Consider the following 23,781-nt stretch of genomic DNA (forward strand, 5'->3'; position numbering starts at 1 on the left):
AATAGTCTTTTTAAATTTAAATGCAAAATAATAATTTGAAATTAATACTATACTGCTCTAATATACACTACTCTCCTAAAAATTACATCGGCACAGCTGTTTTTATCTAAATTTAGATCGAAAGCTTCCCGAACATTTAAACGTAATAACTAAACACTTAGACACATATCTGGGTTTGGATTTAAAACTGGGTTCCGTAAATTGAAAAACAACATCAGCAGATGATCGATAGTGCTACTACTCCATAACTCACTGGTTGGTGATGAGTTAATCACTTGAAAAACAGTCTTTCAATTCACTGATGATTACTTTTGTAATGTCATTCATTTACTTTGCTTCTATGAATAAATAAAAAAAAAAAAAAATCGTAATATTATCACGAAAAACAGGTTGTGTCTAATAAAAAGAAAAAAAAAAATTAACATGCATGTTAAATTACATTATACACATTTTTTTTTTAAATGAAAAATACATAAAATTTTATTTCATTAATAATTTCTGATATTTTTTCATATTTTTTTATTGTTATTATTGAATTATTATTTATCGTAAACTTTTTTTTTACAATCAGAGGTTAATAATAATTAATAAATCAACATATTTAAATTAAAAAAAAGTTTAAAAAAATAAGATGATGACTGATTCGAACTAATGTGCCTTCCCCTTAAAGATCCAAATATTTCATTAATTAAAATTTAATTTTTCTATAACTCTGGAACCAATGAAAATAAGTACCACTGATTATGAATCGTTGAAAAGCTCTCACTGGGGACTTATTACTGCAGTTAAGAAATATCTAGTCCATTTTTTTAAATTTTGGACACTTTTGGTTCAATCAACTGCAATCAAAAGGGGAGATACAAAATTAGATGTTACAACAGTCCTAAATCCAAAATTTCAACAGCCTATGGCTGACCGTTTCTGTGTTACACATACAAATGTCACACCGAAATAGTCAAAATGGAATCAAGGATGGTCAAAATGGATAATTCCGTTGAAATCTAAAAACCGAAATTTTTCGCGATCACAATATTTTTCCTTTACTTTGTACAAGAAAGTAAAAAGTATGAAAGCTGATTACGAATAAATTCAATATTGTGGTCAATAAAAAAAAAAAATTACTCAAAATATTTATTTAAAGAAATAAATAACAATATTTATTATGAAACATTATAAACCTTTTTAAACCGATATTTATTCAAATTCAGCCACAGGATTTAAATAAATTCCTTATTTATGATAGAATAAAATTAAAAAAAATTTAATCGATAATTTCTCAAATCACGCTATCGTTTTTATTTATAGAAGTTAAGTAGGTTTCTTAACACAGTTTTTTAATTTTTTATTTATTTATTGTTATTATTATTATTTTTGTAATAAACGAGGATAAACTTAAGGATACCTTAAAGTAAGTTTAATAAATAAATATTTTCCAAAAATTAGTCCGATTTTAAACGATAATAACTGTTCGTAATTACCAATAAAGTATATACATCATGTGATCCGACACCGATCATATTACGATGTACCTGTAAACAAAAAATATGATTTCTCATTTTTGATTGATTTAAAAAAAAAGAAAAAAATAATAATTCGAACCGTATTTTTTTGTTTTTATCAGAATTCAAGCGCTTTTTTATTACCAAAGTATAATAAGGCGTTGGTTGTTTTCTTTGATTCTAAGTCGGGAGTTACCTAACATTCGGTTTTAGGGCCTGTCTTATATTCCATCTTGACAGAAGACTTTCCGACAACGGACTATGTCACTGTCGCTTCATTTGCCGATGACACGGCTATCCTAGCTGTGTATGTTGTTCCAACTCTAGCTTCAAGTAAACTGAATTCTGAATTGGACAAAATCAACGAATAGCCATCTAGATGGCTATTTAAGGTAACATATATTAAGGTAATCAAGCGAGTCGTGTGACATTCGTAACGAGACTGCCCACGGGTCCACCTCGATGGTGTTTTCATATATTTTTATACCGGATGCTTAAAGTGTACGGAACCTTGGTCTTCATATTGATCGTCGTCTGACAAGGAAGGTCTATGTAAAGGAAATGTAAAACCAACAGAATTAACCTACAGTTTAAGGAAATGTACTGGTTGGTGAGCAGGAGATCAGAACTTTCACTATCTAACAAGCAGTTGTTGTATACGACTATTCTGAGACGGATTTCGACCAATGGGATCCAGCTTTGGGCTAATACAAGCAGCAGCACCGTCGAGATAATCAACGACTCGAAACCAAATTACTGAGAAACATAACAGAGGTTCTTCGGTTCGTAAGAATCAGTGAGATCCACGAATATCTGAGTTACCGTATGTTTACAAAGAAATACAGCGATTCGGTACAAAATATAATAAACTGCGGCTAAACAACCACGAAAATTATTTATCTATTAACCTTCTAGACAATAATAAAGAGATTAGAAGGCTAAAACGACTCCACCCGTTGGATCTCGATAAGCGTGTGATTTGAGTTGAAGCTGTATCAACTGAGTGTTACCCATCAATTCATTATATCAATTCGGTCAATTTTAGTTATTTTTTTATTCGTTATTAAATTAAGTTTTTTCTTCAGTGTCTCATCGATTCTCTTGTTAATTATTGCTTGATTATATGATTGTTTTTGGTTTTGTGTTGAGCAACAGATTCTGTTCTCTGATTTAACTTTACGAGTGTACTTACATTGAATATTCGGTATTTACGTATTAACGCTATCGTAGCTAAAATGGGCCGATATAGAGTTTAATATAGATTCAAAACAGTCTCTTTATTAATTTCAATAAATGGTTATTTATATTTATTTATTTTATAAATATAATTTAACCAAACTTAAGCTACGATCGCTTCGCTCGCTAACCTTGACTAATTAACAGGAGTGTTCTGATTATTTAAATAATAAATAATTACTGAATTTATTAAATAAATACTCAAAACATTACGGTGTTAATTAGTTAAGGTTAGCGAGCGTAGGCTAAGTTTGGTTAAATTATATTTATAAAATAAATAAATATAAATAACCGTTTATTAAAATTAATAAAGAGACTGTTCATTTTCCACCGAAATCGATTGACTACTTTGTTTTTAAATAAAGCTGTAGCTGCGATGGCTTTAATACGTAAGTACCGAATATTCTATATAGGAATATTAATTTGTAACGTTTTAGGAGTTTCGATGGAAGCCTCTCTGCATGAAATCTTATGTGATCATATTTACTTATGGTTTCTTTAATATTGTAACCGATGCAAATTTTATTTTGAGACGAAAATCAGTATTACTAAAGGGATAGATTTCGATTATTTCTTTTCATTTGGTGGAAAAAGTCCCTCTAGTGATCCATAGTAATTTTTAAAATAATTTAAGTGAAAATGTTTATAAACGGTAAATTACATTCCTTAAACAAACTGAAGAAAATCCCTTTTCTGTATAAATAATTGCCTCAGTTTTTTTGTAGCGTTATAATAAATCGCATGATATCATTCTTAAGATGTTGAAATTGTTTTCATACAAAAATTAAAGATAGTTAGTAAACTGACCCCGATCCAGCTTTTTCGCCGCCCTGGGCAAAACTTATTTTCGCCGTCCTTCACATATTATTATTTTAAAACATAACTTTTGATAGAAAATTTTTATAGGTATTTTTAAAAAATAAAATTATTATTTAAAAAAACTTATATAAAAAAATAATATCAAAAAATACAACACAACTTTTAGATTTTCATTTCAAAAAAGTACAATTAATAATAATAAAAAAAAATTTTTTAATTGAATTGAGTATTAAAACATTTTTTTTACAAAATCTCATACAAAGTTCTTTGTAACATCACTCATCTTTGTAAATCATTAAAAAACAAACAATGACAGATTTGTTGTAACTTTCTAAATATCCTTACTTCAAACTACATTTCCGCCAGTCTGTCATAAAAACAAATTGTTTTTTCTCAAAACGAACTAAGTACATGCAAAATAAAATACAGAATTGCACTTGAAAGCGTCAATGTTTGCCGACAAACATATGTTTAAGGCCTCCAATACATTTATTACCCGTTTCGGGAATTCTATTGAAGCTCTCAGAACGCATGCCGCCCCCACATGCTTCCATTTAATACATTAAAGGGTCACCTAACTACCTGCAGCGGGTTGAAAATGTACAAACTGTTCACGTTTTATTTTTGTCTTTATAAAGGTATTTTTTTCGCTTCAACTATTTTTTCCGGCCCCAAAAATCTGTCGCTTTGGGTAAATGACCAGTTTGCTCATATCAAGATCTGAGCCTGTTAGTAAAAGAGTTATGTTAAATATTTATTAATTTATTTTCATTTTCCTATTTTTAATAAAACGCACGTTTGTTGCCATTTCGTTATTTTAAATACCTCTTTCCGTATGAATATGATTTTAAGATACTTCTATTCATTTTTGGAATAAAAATAGACATAAAAAATACACCATAACAAGTTTTTTTAAATAATAAAAACGTTTAAAAAACCACGGTAAACAGAAAAAAAAGAAGAAAAAACGTTATCAATTGTTTAAATTTCAAAATGTACCAAATTAATGGTTACTAATGTTATTGGTAATTGTTTTTTATTTGGCACTTCCTTCAAAAAGTCAAAATTTAAAGAAAAAAAAAAAATTAATGTTTCGGGGCAGGTGTCTTTGAACAATTATTTAAAAAAAATTATTTTATTAAAAAACAAAATAAAATGCGATAATTTATATAATTTTCAATTCAGACAAGATAATTTGTTATCTTTCCACTACCTACTTAACTCATTAAAATGTACAAAAAATTTTTGTTTTTTCTTTTGTTGCAGGAAAATGTACTAAGACATTTTTCTTAGGAAGGTTAACAGTGTAACAATAATTTAAATCCGGACGATGACAGCACCATACGAAATGATAAAATTTAATTGAATTTTCGATAAAAAATATTGTTAAAATTTTCTCTACCTGTCACCGATATTGTATATATATCAAATACGAAATTATATGTAAATAATTTAAAAATATGATACAAATTTTAATTATTTTATTAACAATTTATTATATTTATAAAAAATATTTTATTTAAAAAAATAATTATATATGACGTCACCAATACTTAATAATAAAACAAACAAATTTCTAAGCCTACTTTTTTTTCTGTTAAGAAGAGAACGTAATCCGATTGAATATTGCTAACCTCTATTATGTTACCTTGGCTTAAAACCTATTTTACTTGTAGTAAATATAATATTTAAATAAATACTTAAATAAAAATAAATATTTTGGAAATTATGTAGAGCAATAAACGTACATATATTGTTTTACCGTTATTTTTTTACTTTTTGAATTCTAAATAAAAGATATTTCACGTTTTATACGCCAGTTTACTTATACACAAAATTAATTCCACGATTCAAAAAAATAAAACAAGAAACTTCTAGTCTAAATTACAATAAATGTAAATGGACTTTAATTTTTTGTTTTTTTTTTTCAGCTCAACTTAAGCGAGTAAACCGAAAAAGAATTCTGTGAGTAATTAAGAAATATCGCAGAAAATTTCCAAAAATTATACACAAAATATGTAAAGTGTTCAGAGATTAAATTTTATAATGTATTAATATTATCCAAAAAAATTATAATGAAATTGTAAACCATACGGTAAGAGTTTCGCAGATATCATTTCTTCCGCTCAAAACAATATAAATAAAACTGTTTTTAACAAAACTATACTGATATAAAAAAAAATAAGACACTACATTTCTATTATCAAAATCTGTTATTAATTTAGAATTTTCTTTAAAAAAAATCCATGTTAAATATATGTAATAAACAATAATAGATAATAAACAATGTTTAAGAGTTTCATATAATAAGCAAAAAAAAGAAAAAAATTGTTACAAAACTCTAAACGGCCCGATTTCATTTATTAAACAACGAATAATCATAAGAATTGTATTATTTCTGTAAATGTGATATGTATTACATATAAATGAATTGAATTTCACGGCCAAATTTTTTTGTCGATATTCATATCATTCACTTCATAACATATTTTTCCTTTTTTAATAAAACAAGTATAATGACCTTTACGAATCGAAAATCCGTGATGTAATATTGCACTTATTACTTTGTAACAGTAACCATCAAGTTTTATCGTTAAATTCTATTTTACGAATAGAATTTATTTCTGTTTTATTTATTTCCTTTTTAGTAAAACTAATATAATCTCTTGTAAACTAATACTTTTATTTTTTTTAAATAAATGATGGGAATTAAAAAAATTGTCTAATCTTCAGTAATTTTACTTACATAACAGCACTTACTATTAAAACAAGCTGTAGTAAATTTTCTTTTAAATTTTATTATTTTAATTACATTATTAAGTTTTTTTACGCTACCTAGTACCTTTAAGTACTACTATCTAGCTGTGCGATTCGTAAAAGTTATTTAAAAAAATGAATAAAACGACATATTCGAGTCCCGCGTTTTATCAAATGGAAAAAACAACGTTGTCTAACAAAATTCGAGGTTTTTTTTTGTTGAAAGTATTCTTTATTGCTAATTTAATTGAATTGAAATACAATGTATTCACGCTTTTTACCCATTTTCAATTCACTGTTAGGTTAGGTCATGTTTAGAATTGTAAACGAAGTTCGTTGACTTCGTCGCCTCTTACCGACGAAATTCTAACGAACTCTGTGATAAAAAAAAAATACATATAAAGAAATACAAAGATCTTCAAATTTTAGATTCTTTAAGGTGACGGAGAAATTTTTAAATGAAGATTAATTTTTTGTTTTTAATTTGGGAACTAAAAACCTTGCGGTAAAATACAAAAATTATTTAAGTTTAAGCTGTTAGAAAGCACCAAGAATTAGATTTAAATTCCAAAAAATAAAACAAAAGTTCAATGACAGTCAAGAAAAAAAAATTAAGAATACTTTTTTAATAATTTTTATATCTGGAATAATGTTTCTAAAATAAAAAAAGTGATACACACCTATTATTTCATATAATAATTCGATCAGCACTGCTCTATAGAATTATATAGACAGAGATGAACGTCAACCGATTGTTTGAAAAAGAATGTTTACATTTTTTAATAAAATTATAAATTTTATTTAAAATTCATACATAAAAAGCAAAAATAAAACAACTTAAAAAAAACTACTAATAATAAATAAAATAACAGACATAATAGATAAAAGTGATTTAAACAAGAACTAATTATACAATGTGTCATTGCTCTCCATACAGAATAACATTTAGAAAGGCCGACGTTATGGATGGTATTCGTTTATTTTTTGTCTTTCTCAAAGCTGTTTCGGTAAGCAGACCACGTTCAAACCCCCCGTTGAGACGTCTTCATACCTTTTCTATGTTACATATGGCCTCAGGTAGGCCAGTAATGGTGTGGATACGTAATGTAGAAACAGTAGGTAGACAAAGTTAGTAGTTTTCTGTCGGATGAAAACTAAATTTTGACCTCCTGGATATTATTATTATAATAATGTCATAATAAAAGTGTCAATAATTACTTGTATTTTGGTTAATATTAGATTTTTATCAGGACGCTACTAGTTTTATTAAAACTCTATTCGTGTTAAAACACACACGCACACGCGTTCGTACACAAAATCTAAAATTTGTTGTTTTTTTTATACAAAAAACGTCCTGAAGAGTTTGATAAAAATTCTGGAATGTAGTCTCCTCATTTTTAAATAATATTACAAGTTTTAACCTTTCAGAAAAAATTGGAATAGAAAAAAATTTAATAAAAATAACAAATTACTAAAATGTTGTATTTTCTCACTTATATTACAACTAGATCGGCGCTCTAAATAAAAATTAATTAAATAATTAACCCTTTAGGGTGCAGAAAACACAATAAGAAATGACGGTTGTAATTAATAAGTTACAATAATTTGGCTGTAATTCAAAATTTTTATTTGTTTTTTACTTCCTTATACGAAGTAAAGGAAATATTGTGATCGCGAAAAGATTTCAACGGAAATATCCATTCTGATCATCCCTGAATTTATTTTGTTTAGTTTCGGTGTGACATCTGTACGTAGTATGTATGTATCTCGCATAACGCAAAAACGATTAGCTGTAGGATCTTGAAATTCTGGATTTATGACTATGGTAACATCTAGTTGTGCACCTCCCCTTTTGATTGCAATAAATTGGACCAAAAGTATAAAAAAATAGCCCAAAATCCAAAAAAAATTGGATTTTGGACTTTGTCTTAACTGCAGTAATAAGGACTCATTGAGAGCTTTTTAACGATATTTCATAAGTGGTACTTATTTTCATCGGTACCAGTTATAACCTATCTTTTTCCTGTTTAGCCTCCGGGAATTACTGTTCAGGTATTATTTCAGAGGATGAATGAGGATGTATATGTATGAGTAAAATGAAGTGTTGTCTTGTACAGTCTCAGTTCGACCGTTCCTGAGATGTGTAGTTAATTGAAACCCAACCGCCAAAGAACACCGGTATCCATGATCTAGTATTCAAATCCGTATAAAAGTAACTGCCTTCACTAGGACTCGAACTCTGGAACTCTCCACTTCCAAATCAGCTGATTTGAGAAGATGCATTCACCACTAGACCAACCCGGTGGGTTTCCAATTATACCCAAATAACATTTTAATTAATAAAATATTTGGATCTTACAAGGGAAAGGCACATCGGTTCGAATATCCGACTTCATTTCCTTTTTTGGTTTTACTTTATTTTTTTAATTTAAATATATTGATTTATTAATAATTATTAACCTCTGATTGTAAAAAAATCTAAAATAAATAATAACAATTAAATAAAAAAGATTTATATGAAAAAATATCAGAAATTATTAATGAAATAGAATTTTATGTACTTTCCATTTTAAAAAAAATGTGTGTATAAAATTTAATAGGCGTAATAGGAAGTGATGTCCACATCAGATTTACTTTTTTAGCTTCGTAAATTTTCTAATTAAAAATTTATTGTTATTTCATAATTTATCTAATTTAAAGGTAAATAATCCAAAATATTATACATAATAAAACTAATTTAATATTTCAGATCAGCTAATTATAAAACAATATCAAAGAACAGAAAAAAAAATTAAACTACAAAACAATTTATATCTATATTAAAATGCCAAATAATAAATAAAATGATAAATGCATAGAAAGTTAGCTTTTAAAAGAACGAAACGAAAGTATAGCCCTAATATTTACATATTATATTTTTTATTGGAGAGGGCTAACAAAACAAACATTGAAAATAATAAATTACAAAATAAGAAACGCATAAATAAAAGTATTACAGAATATTAAATTATACAGATATGCAAATAAATTACATAATAATATTCAATAAAACATAAACAAATGAAATATTACAGGTAATATTCTTTGTACATATAGTTGTAATACCACCATTAAAATGATACAATATATTCCATCCTCAATATCTATAGTGTTATTATATAATATACGATACTTTTAATCTATTGTTAAAGTAAACAATATAACAGTTCTCATACCGAAAACGTAATGGCGGTCTACGTATCCTTTACTAGTAGTTTATATAAAGGGAGAGACACTCAGGAAGAGGGAACTGATTCCCTCTAAAAAAAAAAAAAAAAAAAATAGGTGGGGTGTGTGTATATGGAATAATAAGATCTTAAAGAAATACTTAACCGACTATGGAGTAGAAAATGTCAGTTAGAAAACAAAATACAATTTTTTATTTTTGTAAATGAACATGTATTTATGAGATGATTTTTGTTTATAATAGAAAGAGTAAAATAAAAAAAAAAAATAACTTTTTAAATAACTTAATTATTTTACATATCCGTTGTTCACGATTATTTAAAAACTACGAATTAGACAAAATTACGAATAATGCATATCTATAAATATATAACAATTGTTCACAAAACAATTCTATTTATATTATTAATTCGGTGAAAAGGTTTATGTGAATAAAAAAGATTTTTTTATTCACATAAGGTATTTTATTTACCGATTGACACCAAACATACTGAAATTTTGCCACGGATACAAAAAAAAAGTAAATAAATAATACAAACATCATTTTACTGGCATAAAAAAAAAACTGATTCTTATGGTTTATATTTTGGAACTTTCTTTTCCTCTTTATTCTCCGGAACCATAACGTAAGGTATTACTTCAGAGGATGATATAAGAATATAAATGAAGTCTTGCACATTCTCAAATCGACCGTTCCTGAGATATGCGGTTAATTGAAACCTAACCACGAAAGAACATCGGTATCCACGATCTAGTATTTAAATCCGTATAAAAGTAACAACTTCCTTTACTAGGATTTGAACCTAAGAACTCTCGACTTCGAAATCAGCTGATTTGCGATGACGAGTTCACCAGTAGACCGACCCGGTGGGTTTATATTTTGGGACTTAAAAGAGTATTTTAGACTCAATGAAAAATTTCATACACATTAATCGGTAGTTAAACTAACTTAAAGTCGATAAAAATCAAATCGTACTGTTTTGCTTTAAAAAAAACGGTAATCTTGTCATTATAAATAAATGTTTTTTTTTTTTACATATACAAGTATTCCCGTCTAAATTATAATTTCATCTCATGGCCTCAAAAAGTCAGAATTTTTTTTAACATACAAAAATGCGCTGTCAAATTATCTGCACCCATACATAAGTATGAATCGCGTAAATTAAAAGAAAAAATTACATATATTTATTAAGGAGAGAAGCCCTACAAAAAATCATTTTTTAAGCTTTATGTGTTAAGTCTAACTTAAGCTTTAAGTTCACAGGTCTTTCTAATTAATTTTACTATTGCTTTACCTACAGTTTTATTAAATATTTACTGAAAAATAATTCCCCCACCCTGAATATTCATGTGGATATGAAAAATTAGAAATTTACGGAAAACCACATAACTAATTTAGTTTTACTGCCATTTTTATATATTTTTTTTTTAAATTGAAGATAAAAAATATGTTATATTTTTCTATGCATTTTAAAACACTTCTCATGAATAGGATATATTATAATAATTTTTATTTCAAACAGCAATATTTTACCGTTATGATTTACTTTTATATATTTTTTTAAATTCTCCTTGCTGCAATTTCAGTCTATCCATGCTTGGAAAAGCAGAGAAAACCCTACTCAAAAAAAAAAAATCGCTATCTGTTAAAGAACTTAAGTTATGATTCTTTTCGTACCCAAGAAGATGAAAAAACAAACTTACAGGAAATGATATTCAAAGCTTTAAAATCAATACCAGGTTTGTTAGTCAGTTTTTAAGCAGTTAGTTTAAATTGGAAATTAAATTAGGCTTAACCTAATTTTTTTTTTATTAAATTACTGATAAATGATATTTTATTAAACTAAATGTACTTAATTTTTGTACCACATCAACAACGTTTTTTGGTTCCAGAAATGGCTGGAATTTCCAACCTTAAATAAGTTGAAATTTCCTCAATCCAAAAATGTTCACCATTTTTATACCAGTAATATGTAAACTTAACCTACATCCAATTTTTAACGCTTACGTAAAACAAAACTGAACTTACATTCCTTCTTTCCTCCGGAAAATTCCTTCTTTAAAAGTTTATTATTTTTTTGAAAAACTGCCCATAATTCTATTTATGAAAAAACATCTAATTGTTTCATTTGATCGTAAAATTATGAATGATTACGAAAATATTACGCATTAATATTTTAAAATGCGTTCTACCGCTTTGAAAACATTTGCGCAAAAAATTAATCACAAATGGTTTTACACATATAAAATATATATATAGATGGGGAGAGAGAGAGAAGTTTTTATCTCTTTAGTATTAGGGTAGAGAAGTCAAGTTTTCCTCATAATTATTTGTGTTACTTCTTTTCCGTTTTTATATTCTTTTCATTAATCGAGTCAAAATCCACGTAAATCACTATATCAATAGGAATTATGGTTTTTAACAAGATTCGAGTTTTTTACATGACTGCCTAAAAAAAAGTGTAATGTGAGCTCATTGCAGTTCAACGGCTTAACTGATTTAGATCTATGACGCCTCGTTGGAATCATCACGTTATCGGGAGTATCATAAGCTCTATATATATATATATGTTTAAATAAATTAAAAAAATTCGAACAAAAATTATACTATACAAATACTATATACAAAATTAACTACCTTATATAATTAATCTATATATTTACCTTATAATTAACCTTTCAGGTTAAACATGGAGAGGTTTTGACGGATTTGTTCCTTATACAATCAGGGGTACCTTAAAAAAGCGTTTTCGGGCCCATCTTATTATATGTTCTGTTTACGGCTGGCGGCAGATACCATAGTTACGAAATTTGCTGACGATACTTGCTGTCCGCGAAGATCCGACTACTACGTCTCGTTTTATTCAAGATTATATAACTCTTCTTGAATTGTGGCTTACATGTTGGAAAATAAAAATAAACGAAACAAAATCAAAGCACGTCACGTTCACCCTTTGTAAGGAACACTGTCCTCCTGTTTCTACCTTCAATGTTCCGATTCCGAGATCTCAACACTGTAAATGTTTGGGTTTTCATCTTGATCGACGACTTACTTGAGCGAAAAATGTCAAATCTAAGCGGAAAGAATTGGATCTCAAGCTTAAAAACATGTAGTAGCTGATAGAACATAGATCTAGGCTTTCGGTGAAAAGTATATTATTGATTTATAAATCAGTTTTGAGGCCTATTTGGACTAACGGGCTTGAATTGTGGGGTACAGCGTCCAACTCCAGTATTGACATACTTGAACGCTACCAGATAAAAATATTGCGAAAAATGTTAAACATTCCCTGGTATTGCCAGGTATGGCAATAGCCTTATATATAATGATCTTAAGTTGAGAACCGTTCGGCAGGAAATTTCTCTGGTCAGCCTACGGTATCAAAATCGTTTGGATCGGCAACGAATTATTTGGCGGTCAATTTATTGGATAACATGATCAGTGATTTTTCAAGATTGCTAAGGAACAACATTCTTGGTTTGCCTTATCGTTTCAATTTATTTATTTATATATTGTTTTATTTATTATATATATTTATATATTTATTATTGCCTTTCTGACTTTATGTACGAATTGCTCTTCAACCTCATTTCGTTGTTATGGTTGTCACTAGCCGCTGGGTCTGTGACTACTTAATGTTAGTTCAAACAGATCTTTTTTAATTATTGTTCAATTATCTTGCTTGCTGTGTCGTTATTATAAAAAAAAATTATCCTATGTTAGTAATTATCCTATATTAAAGAGCAATGTTTTTTTTTTGTTTGATTTGGTAGTATTTGTTTTTTTTTTAAATTTAATATTAATCTTTTAACTAGCTTCATTTTTTCGATTTTTCTCAGCGTGATCTCAAATCTAAGTTAAATATTATTCATCGTATTAGTAGAAGATTTATCAAAACCAAATGACATTATTTGGGATAAAAACAAAATTTAACGCAAAGTTTTTTGATAGGATAGGAGTTTGATCTATATTTATATTAGCTTTGCGCTATCATAAAAAACCGCTCGAAAAGTCAGTAAATCTTAGGTTTTTTTTTTTAATATTACTGTTTTGTAAAACTTAAAAAGATTATTCTCATTCGTAGGTTTCCTTACTATTATTCATATTTTAAAATAACTAATAACAATTTCACAGATTTTTATCTAAAATTATTTTATTTTTTAAGGAAGGAGTCAAATTGAAAAACGAATTACAGAATTCACCTATTATTTTCCACTAAGGTTAATACAAGGTTTAAATAAATCATAAACTAGATTAGAAATAAATTTCTAATAACAACTTATCTTAGAGTAGAACAAGCCATTCCTTCTACAATTTTCAAACAATTCTCTTCAAATTATTGTCAAAATAAAAAAGTAAAAATATTGTTCTAGTACTCTGCTCCATTGATTTTGTTAATTTATTCGGTTAAATATAATTTTTAAATAAATCCTTACAAAAGCTAAAAAGATACCGCAGGTTAAGTTTTTTTAAAAAGTTAACTGTATAATTATATTTATTTTTATGAAAAAAGATAACCTAGACGAAAAGTCATAATAATTATAAAAAAATGCTTCTAACTTAAATAGAACTCAATTACATTTGTTATAATATTTCAAAACACCGAAAAGAATTTTCAGAAAATTAAAGATAATGTTTTAATTTGTTTTGTTTAATTTTCTAGCAGCATCCTTCTCATCATTTTTCTTTTTGTTTTTAAATAATTATTCAAAATTGCCAACATACTTTGCTTCTTTTAATTGTCTTTTACTTCACTGTTTCATTTCTGACGGCAGATGTTTTTAAAGTTTCTTGGAAATACCTTGGATTATTCACATTTAATTCAGATTACAGCTGTGTAAACGATCCGTAAAATTTCTAATAATTTATTTATCTATAAATAGAATTAAATATTTCAATACATAGTATTTAACGGTTTTTCTTTTTTATTGTGGAATTTATAGCCACATAGAACTTCGCAAATTATCTATTAGTACTTCTTCCAAAATTCTTCTGTAAAAATAGATAGTTTTAACCAAATCGTTCGACGTTTTTATATGACATATCTTTATTTTTTTAATTACTACTTTATTTTCTATTTTCCCGCCTAGATAGCGCTACATCTCTAGAAAAGAATGTACTGTAATCGGTCTAATTTTGGTATGTGCGTTTTTCAACAGATCTTGACGTTTTTACACCTCAGAAACCCAAATAATTAGATGGAAATTTTCTGGATGTTAATGTTCGTAAGTACGTTGGTATGTAAAAATCGTTTTATATCTCCAGAACTACCGGACCGATTTTGACCAAACTTAGTCAGATTACTTTTATATATGAGAAACTGATACCATTAAATTTTCAACTTAAAAGGTCAAGGGGGTAAAGCTATAGATAAAGTCACCCTCAGTACCTCGAGATTTCGTCTTAATTAAGGTCATATTTTTCTAAGGTACATTTTTGTTAACAATTAAAAAATAACAATATCTCAAAAACAAGTTTTACAAAATTGCACCCCCACCCCAAAAAATGCTATTGTAGTCGTCTGCTATGTTGTAACGACAGAGGTGAGCGGTAGAATTAAATACATAAAGGAATAATATTTAAAGTGTAAAAAAGTAACTCGGTCTGGCTGGATCTCGGACTCAATCGCCCGTTCAAGCGAAATCTGTTCTATGTAATCGTGAAATTACATTAGTTTAGATAGTGCCGACCGTTGCCGCTAGTACCACCACAGTCGCACGAATTAAATACGGTATGCGCGTGCGCTTTAGTTAGAATCATTGAATTAAATAAACGAAAAAAAAAATTTTATTTAAGTATAATAATACATATTTTACATTAAGTTGTGAGTGTATATATGTGTAACTGATTTAACTTTAAACTCGTTCGTTTTCTGAAATATTCACAGTAATGAACGGTATTGTCAAATCTTTACTAGACGTGGGGTTCGCGCTTTCGCGGTTTCAATCAGTTAATTTGAGGGAATCTCAAATCTTAGGTTGGATGTGAAGATGTCCATTTGAAGCCAACGTGAAGGCGAAATTTCATATGTATTTTACTGATGCAAATGTCTGCCGAGACATTTACGTCGGTGGCATCCCGACCGGCCTGACTGATGACTGTGAGATGTAATCAGTTAGAGGGTCTAAAGACGACCTCCGGTAAAGCCCCTCAGCGATTGGAACGGAGGGGGTGGTGAGGCGACCGGTAACGTCACAAGGGTGTCTTTCCCCTACGGGGTTGGGATGTATATGTGTGTAAGCCGTGCATCAGAAATAACCCACAGCTGTAGGACTTTCCCAAAACGCGGCTTTAGCCGCGTGATGGGAAAGTCCTAGAACTGTGTTCTCAACTTGTTTTTTGTGAAATTTATATCCGCAAAGAACTTCGCGAATTATCAATTAGTTTTTCTTCCAAAATTCTTCTTTAAAAATTGACAGTTTCAACCAAGCTTTTTTATAGAATACAATTTTTTATTTCTTATTTACTAATTTAATTTTAAAAATATAATGATAAAAATATATTTGATCACATATAAAAAATGTTTTTTTTTAAAAAAGCTTTTATTTAACTAATATTAATATTAATAAAAAAGGAAACAAATTAGAAAAACCCTCTAAAAAGTAAAAAATAAGAATTGATTCAAATTGAGAATTTTAAACAAAAAAATATAATATATTAACAAATATAAAAATACATCGAAAAGTAAAAAGTAAATTATATAAATATCTAATAAATAACCAATAAACAAAAAATAAATGTAATAATTATTAAATTTTTAAATTAAAAGTAATGAAAATATTTAGTTAAATAAAAGCGTGGCGCAGTTTTTATAACAATGTTTTCGAATAAGTATGTTTAGACATTTGCTGTATTTTAAAATATATTTTTTGTTTAATGAGGTTGTTTAGTATATGTATATACTTTATTTATCTGTAATAAAATAACTCAAGTTTTAATCCTTTGATGATTCAAATTTGACCTTTAAGGGTTAATAAGATTAAAAATAAAAATAAAATTTAGATTAATAAATTTGATCCATTCTTGACTATAATAAAAATTAAAAAAAAAAAAACACTATGAAAAAATTAATAATTTACGAAAAATGATTAAAAAAAGAATAAATCTTAGTATGATAAATTATAAAGTTAATTATAATGAGTTAAGAACAGAATCGTAGGCGTGAATTCTATAATCCAATTAATTTTAATATTTACGGATTGCTCTAGAATCTTATTAATTAAAAGTGAATTCCATTAATTTAAATCAACGATTAATAATTACTCCTACGTAAATATTTAAAGACGGAAAGAAGATTGGTAAAAATAGAAAACGAAAAGTGCTTTCTATAAAAGCTAAAATATCAAAGAATAATTCCACATTGTAATTATTAAAAATATTTACATGTTTGAATGCATACGTATGACGTATAACATGCAAATAGGTACTGGTTTAAGTATAATAATTTCGTACGGTTAAACGTTTTCTACAAACAAACATTCCATTTTATTACATATTAAAAATGAATACCGAGGAAAATCTCATTATAATAATATTACTTCAAATAATAGAATTTTTCATGAATGGCATAAATGTTTGTATATTAGTGAACATTTGTATTCAAAAGTTATTAAAAAACGAACCTAAATTTTAGACTATAAAAAGAAGTTTTATGTTTATTTATTCTAATATATATAAAGTACTAAACCCCACGCACCGAACAGTTTTATAGACGTAAAATTTAATACGATTCAAAAAAAAAGCTACCAAACTTTTACGCATAGAGATCTTTATGCATACTGACACTTAAAAGATTTTATAACTCATTTAACGACAAATTTCTTTTTAATATAACAAAAAAAGATTTTAAAAAAGATAAACAAAGTAACTTTTCGAATATAAATCATCTTATATATTAAATATGTTGATTAAAAATTTAGTAAAACGTTTTGTTAACTTATTTTACTAAAACTAAGGATAACTTATGAATATAATTTTTTCGTTCTGATACGAAGCAAACATTTTTAAAACGTTAGGATAAGGAGAAATATTTAAAAATTTTGACTTACTGTTATGTTTTACCCGATAATTTCTTAATAGCTCATCTTTTACCGTCATCATTTTTAAACAATATTACCTTATCAATAAAATAAACCAAATTAAAATCTAAGACGATAATTTGTCCCCGGTTTATTACGTTTTAGCAACCATTATTTCTTGTCTTTTTTTTGTAATATTCAAGGCAAATTTTAAGCTGAGTATTTTTCAAGGTTTTTAACGAAGAATAAAACCTCAACTTCAATATGATTAATAGAAAAATTTATTAAAATAGAAAAAAGTTCATTCAATAGAAAAATTTTATTACTCCGTTGTTGAGGCTAATATGTTGCGTTAAATATATCTTATCATATTAAAGAGAGGAAATGTAAAACTAACTTTTATTCAGCTTGTTTGAACTAAATAAATTAATAATTCGTTTTTAATTTAAGATAAAAAGTAAATCTAAAAAAACCGTAATAATTAAATATTTATTATCTTTCGATTAATTTAAATGAAGATAAATATATATATATATATATATATGTTAAAAATTTTCTTTTTTTTTGAAGTACATAATATTTTCTTTTAAAGTTTACTTACTTATTATCGTACAACTAATTATAAATTAAACGAAAAATTAGTGATGCGATTTTATGATTTTTTTTCATACACAACTTATCAATATACTTTAAACTTTAATCTAATATGCTAGACTAAGAACACATATATATATATCTGTGTTCTTATATATATATATATATATATATATATATATATATATAAAATTATATACAATTATAAACAACAATCTGTAATCATTGCTAAAATTTCCCGGGAAATGACCCTAGATATAATCCCTGAATCTCCTCTACTTTCGTATTTCTTTAAGATCACACCTCCAAAAGTTAATAGCATTAATCCCTCACATAGAGCCAAATTACGATGCCAATTCTGTTATTACCCCAAAATAGAAGACAAAATACACACACACACACACACACACACACACACACACACACACACACACACACACACACACACACGCACGCACCTTCACACAAAACCTTCCCTTACTTCGTACAAGGAAGGTTTTTTGTTGAGTACTTTTGAACATCGGTGTTTGCAAATAAAATAATATTAAATATAATGTTTTAAAAAAATCTGTATCTATGGATACTAAAATCCAAACTTCTCATTAATTTTATATTTTTTAACAAAACATATTATCACTACTTTCAAGAAACATTTTCAATAATTCTATATGCAACCGATTCTTTTGTACATTTTGTAATATCGGTTTAGATGTTGAGACATATTTGGACCTACAGACTCCAACTTTGGGGTACGACACGTGGCAGTAACATCCCAAGTCGTACAGCTATTATATAATATAATACTGAAATACACGATTGTCTGAGATTGCTAACCGTTCGAGAGGAGATACGGTGAATAGGTACAACATACAAAATGATGCTGAACAAATATGTGAATTGGCTCACGGTTAATTTCCTGGGTAACAGCGAGGATGTTAAGAGTCTAAAGCATGAGTATAATACTGTATGTAATAGATCAGGAAATTTTCCGAGATTTGAGTTGAATCGGCCAGCGTAGGATGTGCGTCGTCAAAATTCTTCATTTTGTTTCGCCAATTAATTTGGTTCTTTGATTTTTTCACTGTTTCTTTGTTCTATTAATTATTCTTTGTGCGATTGATAAGAATTTTTATGTTCTGAACTTTATCAGTGTTCCTTGAACTCATCATCTTTGTGTAGTTATATGAATAAGTAATACTTATTCATGTTTATTATATATTTATGTGTATACTGTACAAGTTATGTATACATATATAGTTTATGATGGAGTGGAAACCCCTCTCTGCATGTCATCTTTTTTGTATTAAAATTTACTTATCGTTCCCGTAAATTGGAACCATTTTAAATCAAACAATGCGGAAAAAAATTTAGTAACATCTAAATTTTTAATATCTTTTCATGAAGGTACTTAAATAAAATTGAAAAAAAAGTGATTTCTCAATACTATTTTTAAATCAATACTTTTACAACCATATTCGATAAAGATTTAATTTCTTATTGATTAATAAAATATTTCATAATAAAAATATTACATCATTCAAACGACCACGAAACGTTACTTGTTAGTGCGTAAGTAGATTTAAAAAACTTAAAATTTTACCGATAGCTTATTATGAGTCACAAAAATTTACTCAATTGAAATACTTATAAATAATACAAAAAGAAAATCTTACTTTGTAAAAAAAAAAATTTCGTTTATGAAGGGTCAAACTTGGACCGTCTACTGCAAATAAATGTTGCATTTTTATTTACCGTTTTTACTAATTCCTTTATAAATATTGAAAAAGGTTATTTACCAATTAAACAGAGAATATATTTCTAGAATTTTTTTTTCTAATTTTTATTTCATGTAAACTGTTTACGAACATTTATTTTCGTATTGTATATTATATACATTTTAATTACCCCATTTTTTAGGTAAAATACGTTACGCAAAAAAATTACAATGAAATTGTAAACCGTACGGTAAGAGTCTTGTAGAAATCATTTCAAACCCACCGGGTTGGTCTAGTGGTGAACGCGTCTTCCCAAATCAGCTGATTTGAAAGTCGAGACTTCCAGCGTTCAAGTCCTAGTAAAGTCAGTTATTTTTACACGGATCTGAATACTAGATCGTGGTTACCGGTGTTATTTGGTGGTTGGATTTCAATTAACCACACATCTCAGGATTGATCGAACTGAGACTGCACAAGACTATACACTTCATTTACACTCATATATATCATCCTCTGAAGTAATAGCTGATCGGTAATTCTCGGAGGCTAAACAGGAAAAAGAAAGAAACATATCATTTCAAAAACAAAAATTTCTGTAATATAAATAAAACTATTTTTAACATAGCGATACTGATATCAAAAAAGGTAAGACACTTAACATTTCTATTAAAATAACAAAATCTGTTATTAAATTAGAATTTTGTTTAAAAAAAATACGTGTTAAATATATGTATTGTTAAATATATACATAAAACATATATATATATATATAAACATATATATTAAATATGCAACAAAATTTTTACCGGCCCGATTTTATTTATATATAATACATATCACATTTACAGAAATAATACAATTCTTATGACTATTCGTTGTTTAATAAATGAAATCGGGCCGGTAAGAGTTTTTTAAGAAATTTTTTAATATTTTATTATTATATGGAATCCTTAAACATTGTTTATTATCTGTTATTGTATATCTATTGTCTATTACATATATTTAACATTTATTTTTACCGTACGGTTTACATTTTCATTGTAATTTTTTTTTATATCATTGCGTTTTGTTAAATTATTCTTTCTTTTTATGATTTATTGATTATGATTGTTATCTTTCGGATTTATTATTAAAATTTACTGCCTTTCTAAAAGAAACAAATATACATTTTTTTGAATTTTTTGGGCAATTTTTTTTTCGTTGATAGTCATATCATTCACCTCATTATATATTTTTCCTTTTTTAATAAAACTAGTATAACGACCTTCACGAATCGGAGATCCGAGGTGTAATATTGCACTTATTTGTACGTGTAACCCTCGATTTTTATCGTTAAATTCGATTTTACCAATCGAATATATCTCTGTTTTATTTATTTCTTTTTTAATAAAACTATTATAATCTCTTGTAAACTAATACTTTTATTTCTTTTTTAAATAAATAATTTTTTTTTAATTGTTTCATCTTCAGTACTTTCATTTACTATTAAAACAAGCTGATCAAGTTTTCGTACGCTACCTAGTACTATCAAGTACTGCTATCTAGCGGTGTGATTCGTTAAGTCACATTAAAAAAAAAAATGGATAAAACGACGTATTCGAGTTCCGCGGATCATTAAATGGAAAAAATAAAGTTGTCTAACAAAATTTGGGGTATTTTTTTGATAGTAATTCTTTATTTACAAAATGTAATTGAACTGAAATATAATGTTTTCATGCTTATTTTTCAATTTTTTCCCCATTTTCATTTCACTTTTAGGTTTGGTCATGGTTAGAACTGTTAATGTTGTTTATTGACTTCGCCGTCTGCGAACTCTTACCGAAGAAGTTCTAACAAACTCCGTGATAATTAATTTTAAATTAATTCTAGAAATATCACTTATTAATCATAATTTACAAAAGTAAAGCTAGATGGAAATATTTTTCTAAAGCAAAAATGTTCAAGAAAAAACCAGATTAAATTTTTGAAAGGTCTTTTGAAAAATATAAAATAGAAGCGTCGTGGTTTGCGAAAAACACTGAAATACACGATTATCTGGGATTGCCAACCGTTCGAGAGAAGATACGGCAAGATTATATTAGAAAAAGAAACTTCTTTTTTTGAAGGAATTAATTTGTAACAAGAAAGACCGTTGTTAAAGTTACATGCAACAACATTTAACGTGGTTTAAAATTTAAATCTTACTTTTGTTTTAGTTAAAATGTCCAAAATCAAAGATTAAAATGGTTAAAATCTTATAAAAGTAATTATCGAGGTCTGATCCAAATGAGAACATGAAAAGTATTCAACAAAATGATATATCTTAGTTAGGTCAAACGGAATATGCGGACAAAAAAACAAAAAATTTCGTTAAGGTAAAGGAAATCTATTAAAAATAAGTAGACAGATAGAAAGAAAACCATGATTATTTGAATGATCGATCCCCAAATCAAAAGAAACTTTCAAACACGAACTGTCAAGGCAGAATTTTTAATATAGTTAGACTATGTGAGTTCCAGCATTCAAAATATTCGGGGTCAATTTATTATTATTTAAATAAAACATAACCGGAGTAAAGGTCTAGGAATATTTCATTATTAAAAAGCAAAATAAAAAAAAAATAAATTAAATTTTAGTAATATAACTAAGTTAGGCTAATTTGTTTTATATAGATACGCTTTTTTTTTAATTTTATTAAAGGACAGGATAATTTAATAATATATACATATTATTATAATACAGTAAGGTCGAGTCAAGAATAATATATTTGTTACAACAAAATTTATATAGTCTAAATTTAATCATATTTTGAAATATTTTATCAAGCTTGTGAGGGCTCTCTAAAAAAAAGAATGTTTATTCACAAAAACTAAAAATAAAAAAGAGAACCGCTAGAAATCTTTCCGTTTAATAGGACAAACGGACAGCATATTTATAACTATTTAAAAAGAAAATTTATTGACATATATGGGCTGTTAATGTCACACGGCTCTTCTCGATTCCGTCCCGTACATATTTCATTTCGGAAAATTTATTTCAGAAACATTTTTGTTTATTTAAATAATGGTTAATATGTATTTGTAAACGAGAATAAAATATCTTGGAATCTTGACAATGATTTCAACGTTAAATCAAATAATTATCTTCTTTTTTTTTTGAAATATTACAAAAATTTTTATATTACGTAAAAAAAGTATTCGACTTTTTAAATAGTTTAATAAAGATATGAAATTCTATTTAAAAGATATCTTTGATTACTATTTTAATTATTATTTCACAACTAGCAGACCCGGCAATGCTTCGCTATTGCTATATATATATATATATATATATATATATATATATGTAGATAGAGAGAGTTTAAATGAACGCAATTGAAAATTTGATAAAAAAATTAAAAAACTGAACTTCACAAATTTTACCTTTCACTTATTCTCCTTCCCCTTTTCCCTTTCCAACTTCTCCCTTTCACCCTTCTCCATCACTTCTTTTTACCCTTTCCCGTTTTCCCCTTTTCTCTTCCCACCTTTTTCCCTTTTCCCCGTTTTCCATTTTTCGCCTTTTCCCTTTTGCATGCGCGTAAATCGCTCCATTAGTTTTTTGGTCTTTAGCGGACACACATACGAACATGCCTTTTATATATATATATATATATATATATATATATACATATATTTATAGAATAAAAAAGTCTGTTTGTATATTTGTTTGCTTCATAATATAATAGGTGGGGACACCGGCCCCACCTAGCGGGAATAGTTTTTGAAAAAATATTTCTTTTCACGTAACTAATATTCATATTCTGTATATGAACTAAATCGGTCCATAAATATAATTTTTTTAAATATCTCAACCCCATTCTTTTCTTTCTTTTTCCTGTTTAGCCTCCGGTAACTACCGTTTAGATAATTCTTCAGAAGATGAATGAGGATGATATG

At 27.1% G+C, this 23,781-nt stretch overlaps 1 protein-coding gene across 5 annotated transcripts in view; it reads right to left on the reverse strand.

Annotated features, from left to right (window-relative positions):
* The window catches only part of Awh (LIM/homeobox protein arrowhead), a 455,485-nt gene that overhangs the window by 194,763 nt on the left and 236,941 nt on the right, over window positions 1-23,781 (reverse strand). Inside the window, exon 1 of one of the 5 annotated variants that reach the window (XM_075372514.1) lies at window positions 1,479-1,525. The exons of the other annotated variants lie outside the window; for them this stretch is intronic. Coding sequence (XP_075228629.1) covers window positions 1,479-1,517 — 39 coding nt within the window. The 5' untranslated portion in view covers window positions 1,518-1,525. Of the gene's footprint in view, window positions 1-1,478; window positions 1,526-23,781 lie in introns of those variants that run through there. 5 annotated transcript variants of the gene reach the window in all.

The sequence above is a fragment of the Lycorma delicatula genome, chromosome 8, assembly GCF_047948215.1.
Source record: "Lycorma delicatula isolate Av1 chromosome 8, ASM4794821v1, whole genome shotgun sequence".
NCBI classification, from domain to species: Eukaryota; Metazoa; Arthropoda; class Insecta; order Hemiptera; family Fulgoridae; genus Lycorma; species Lycorma delicatula.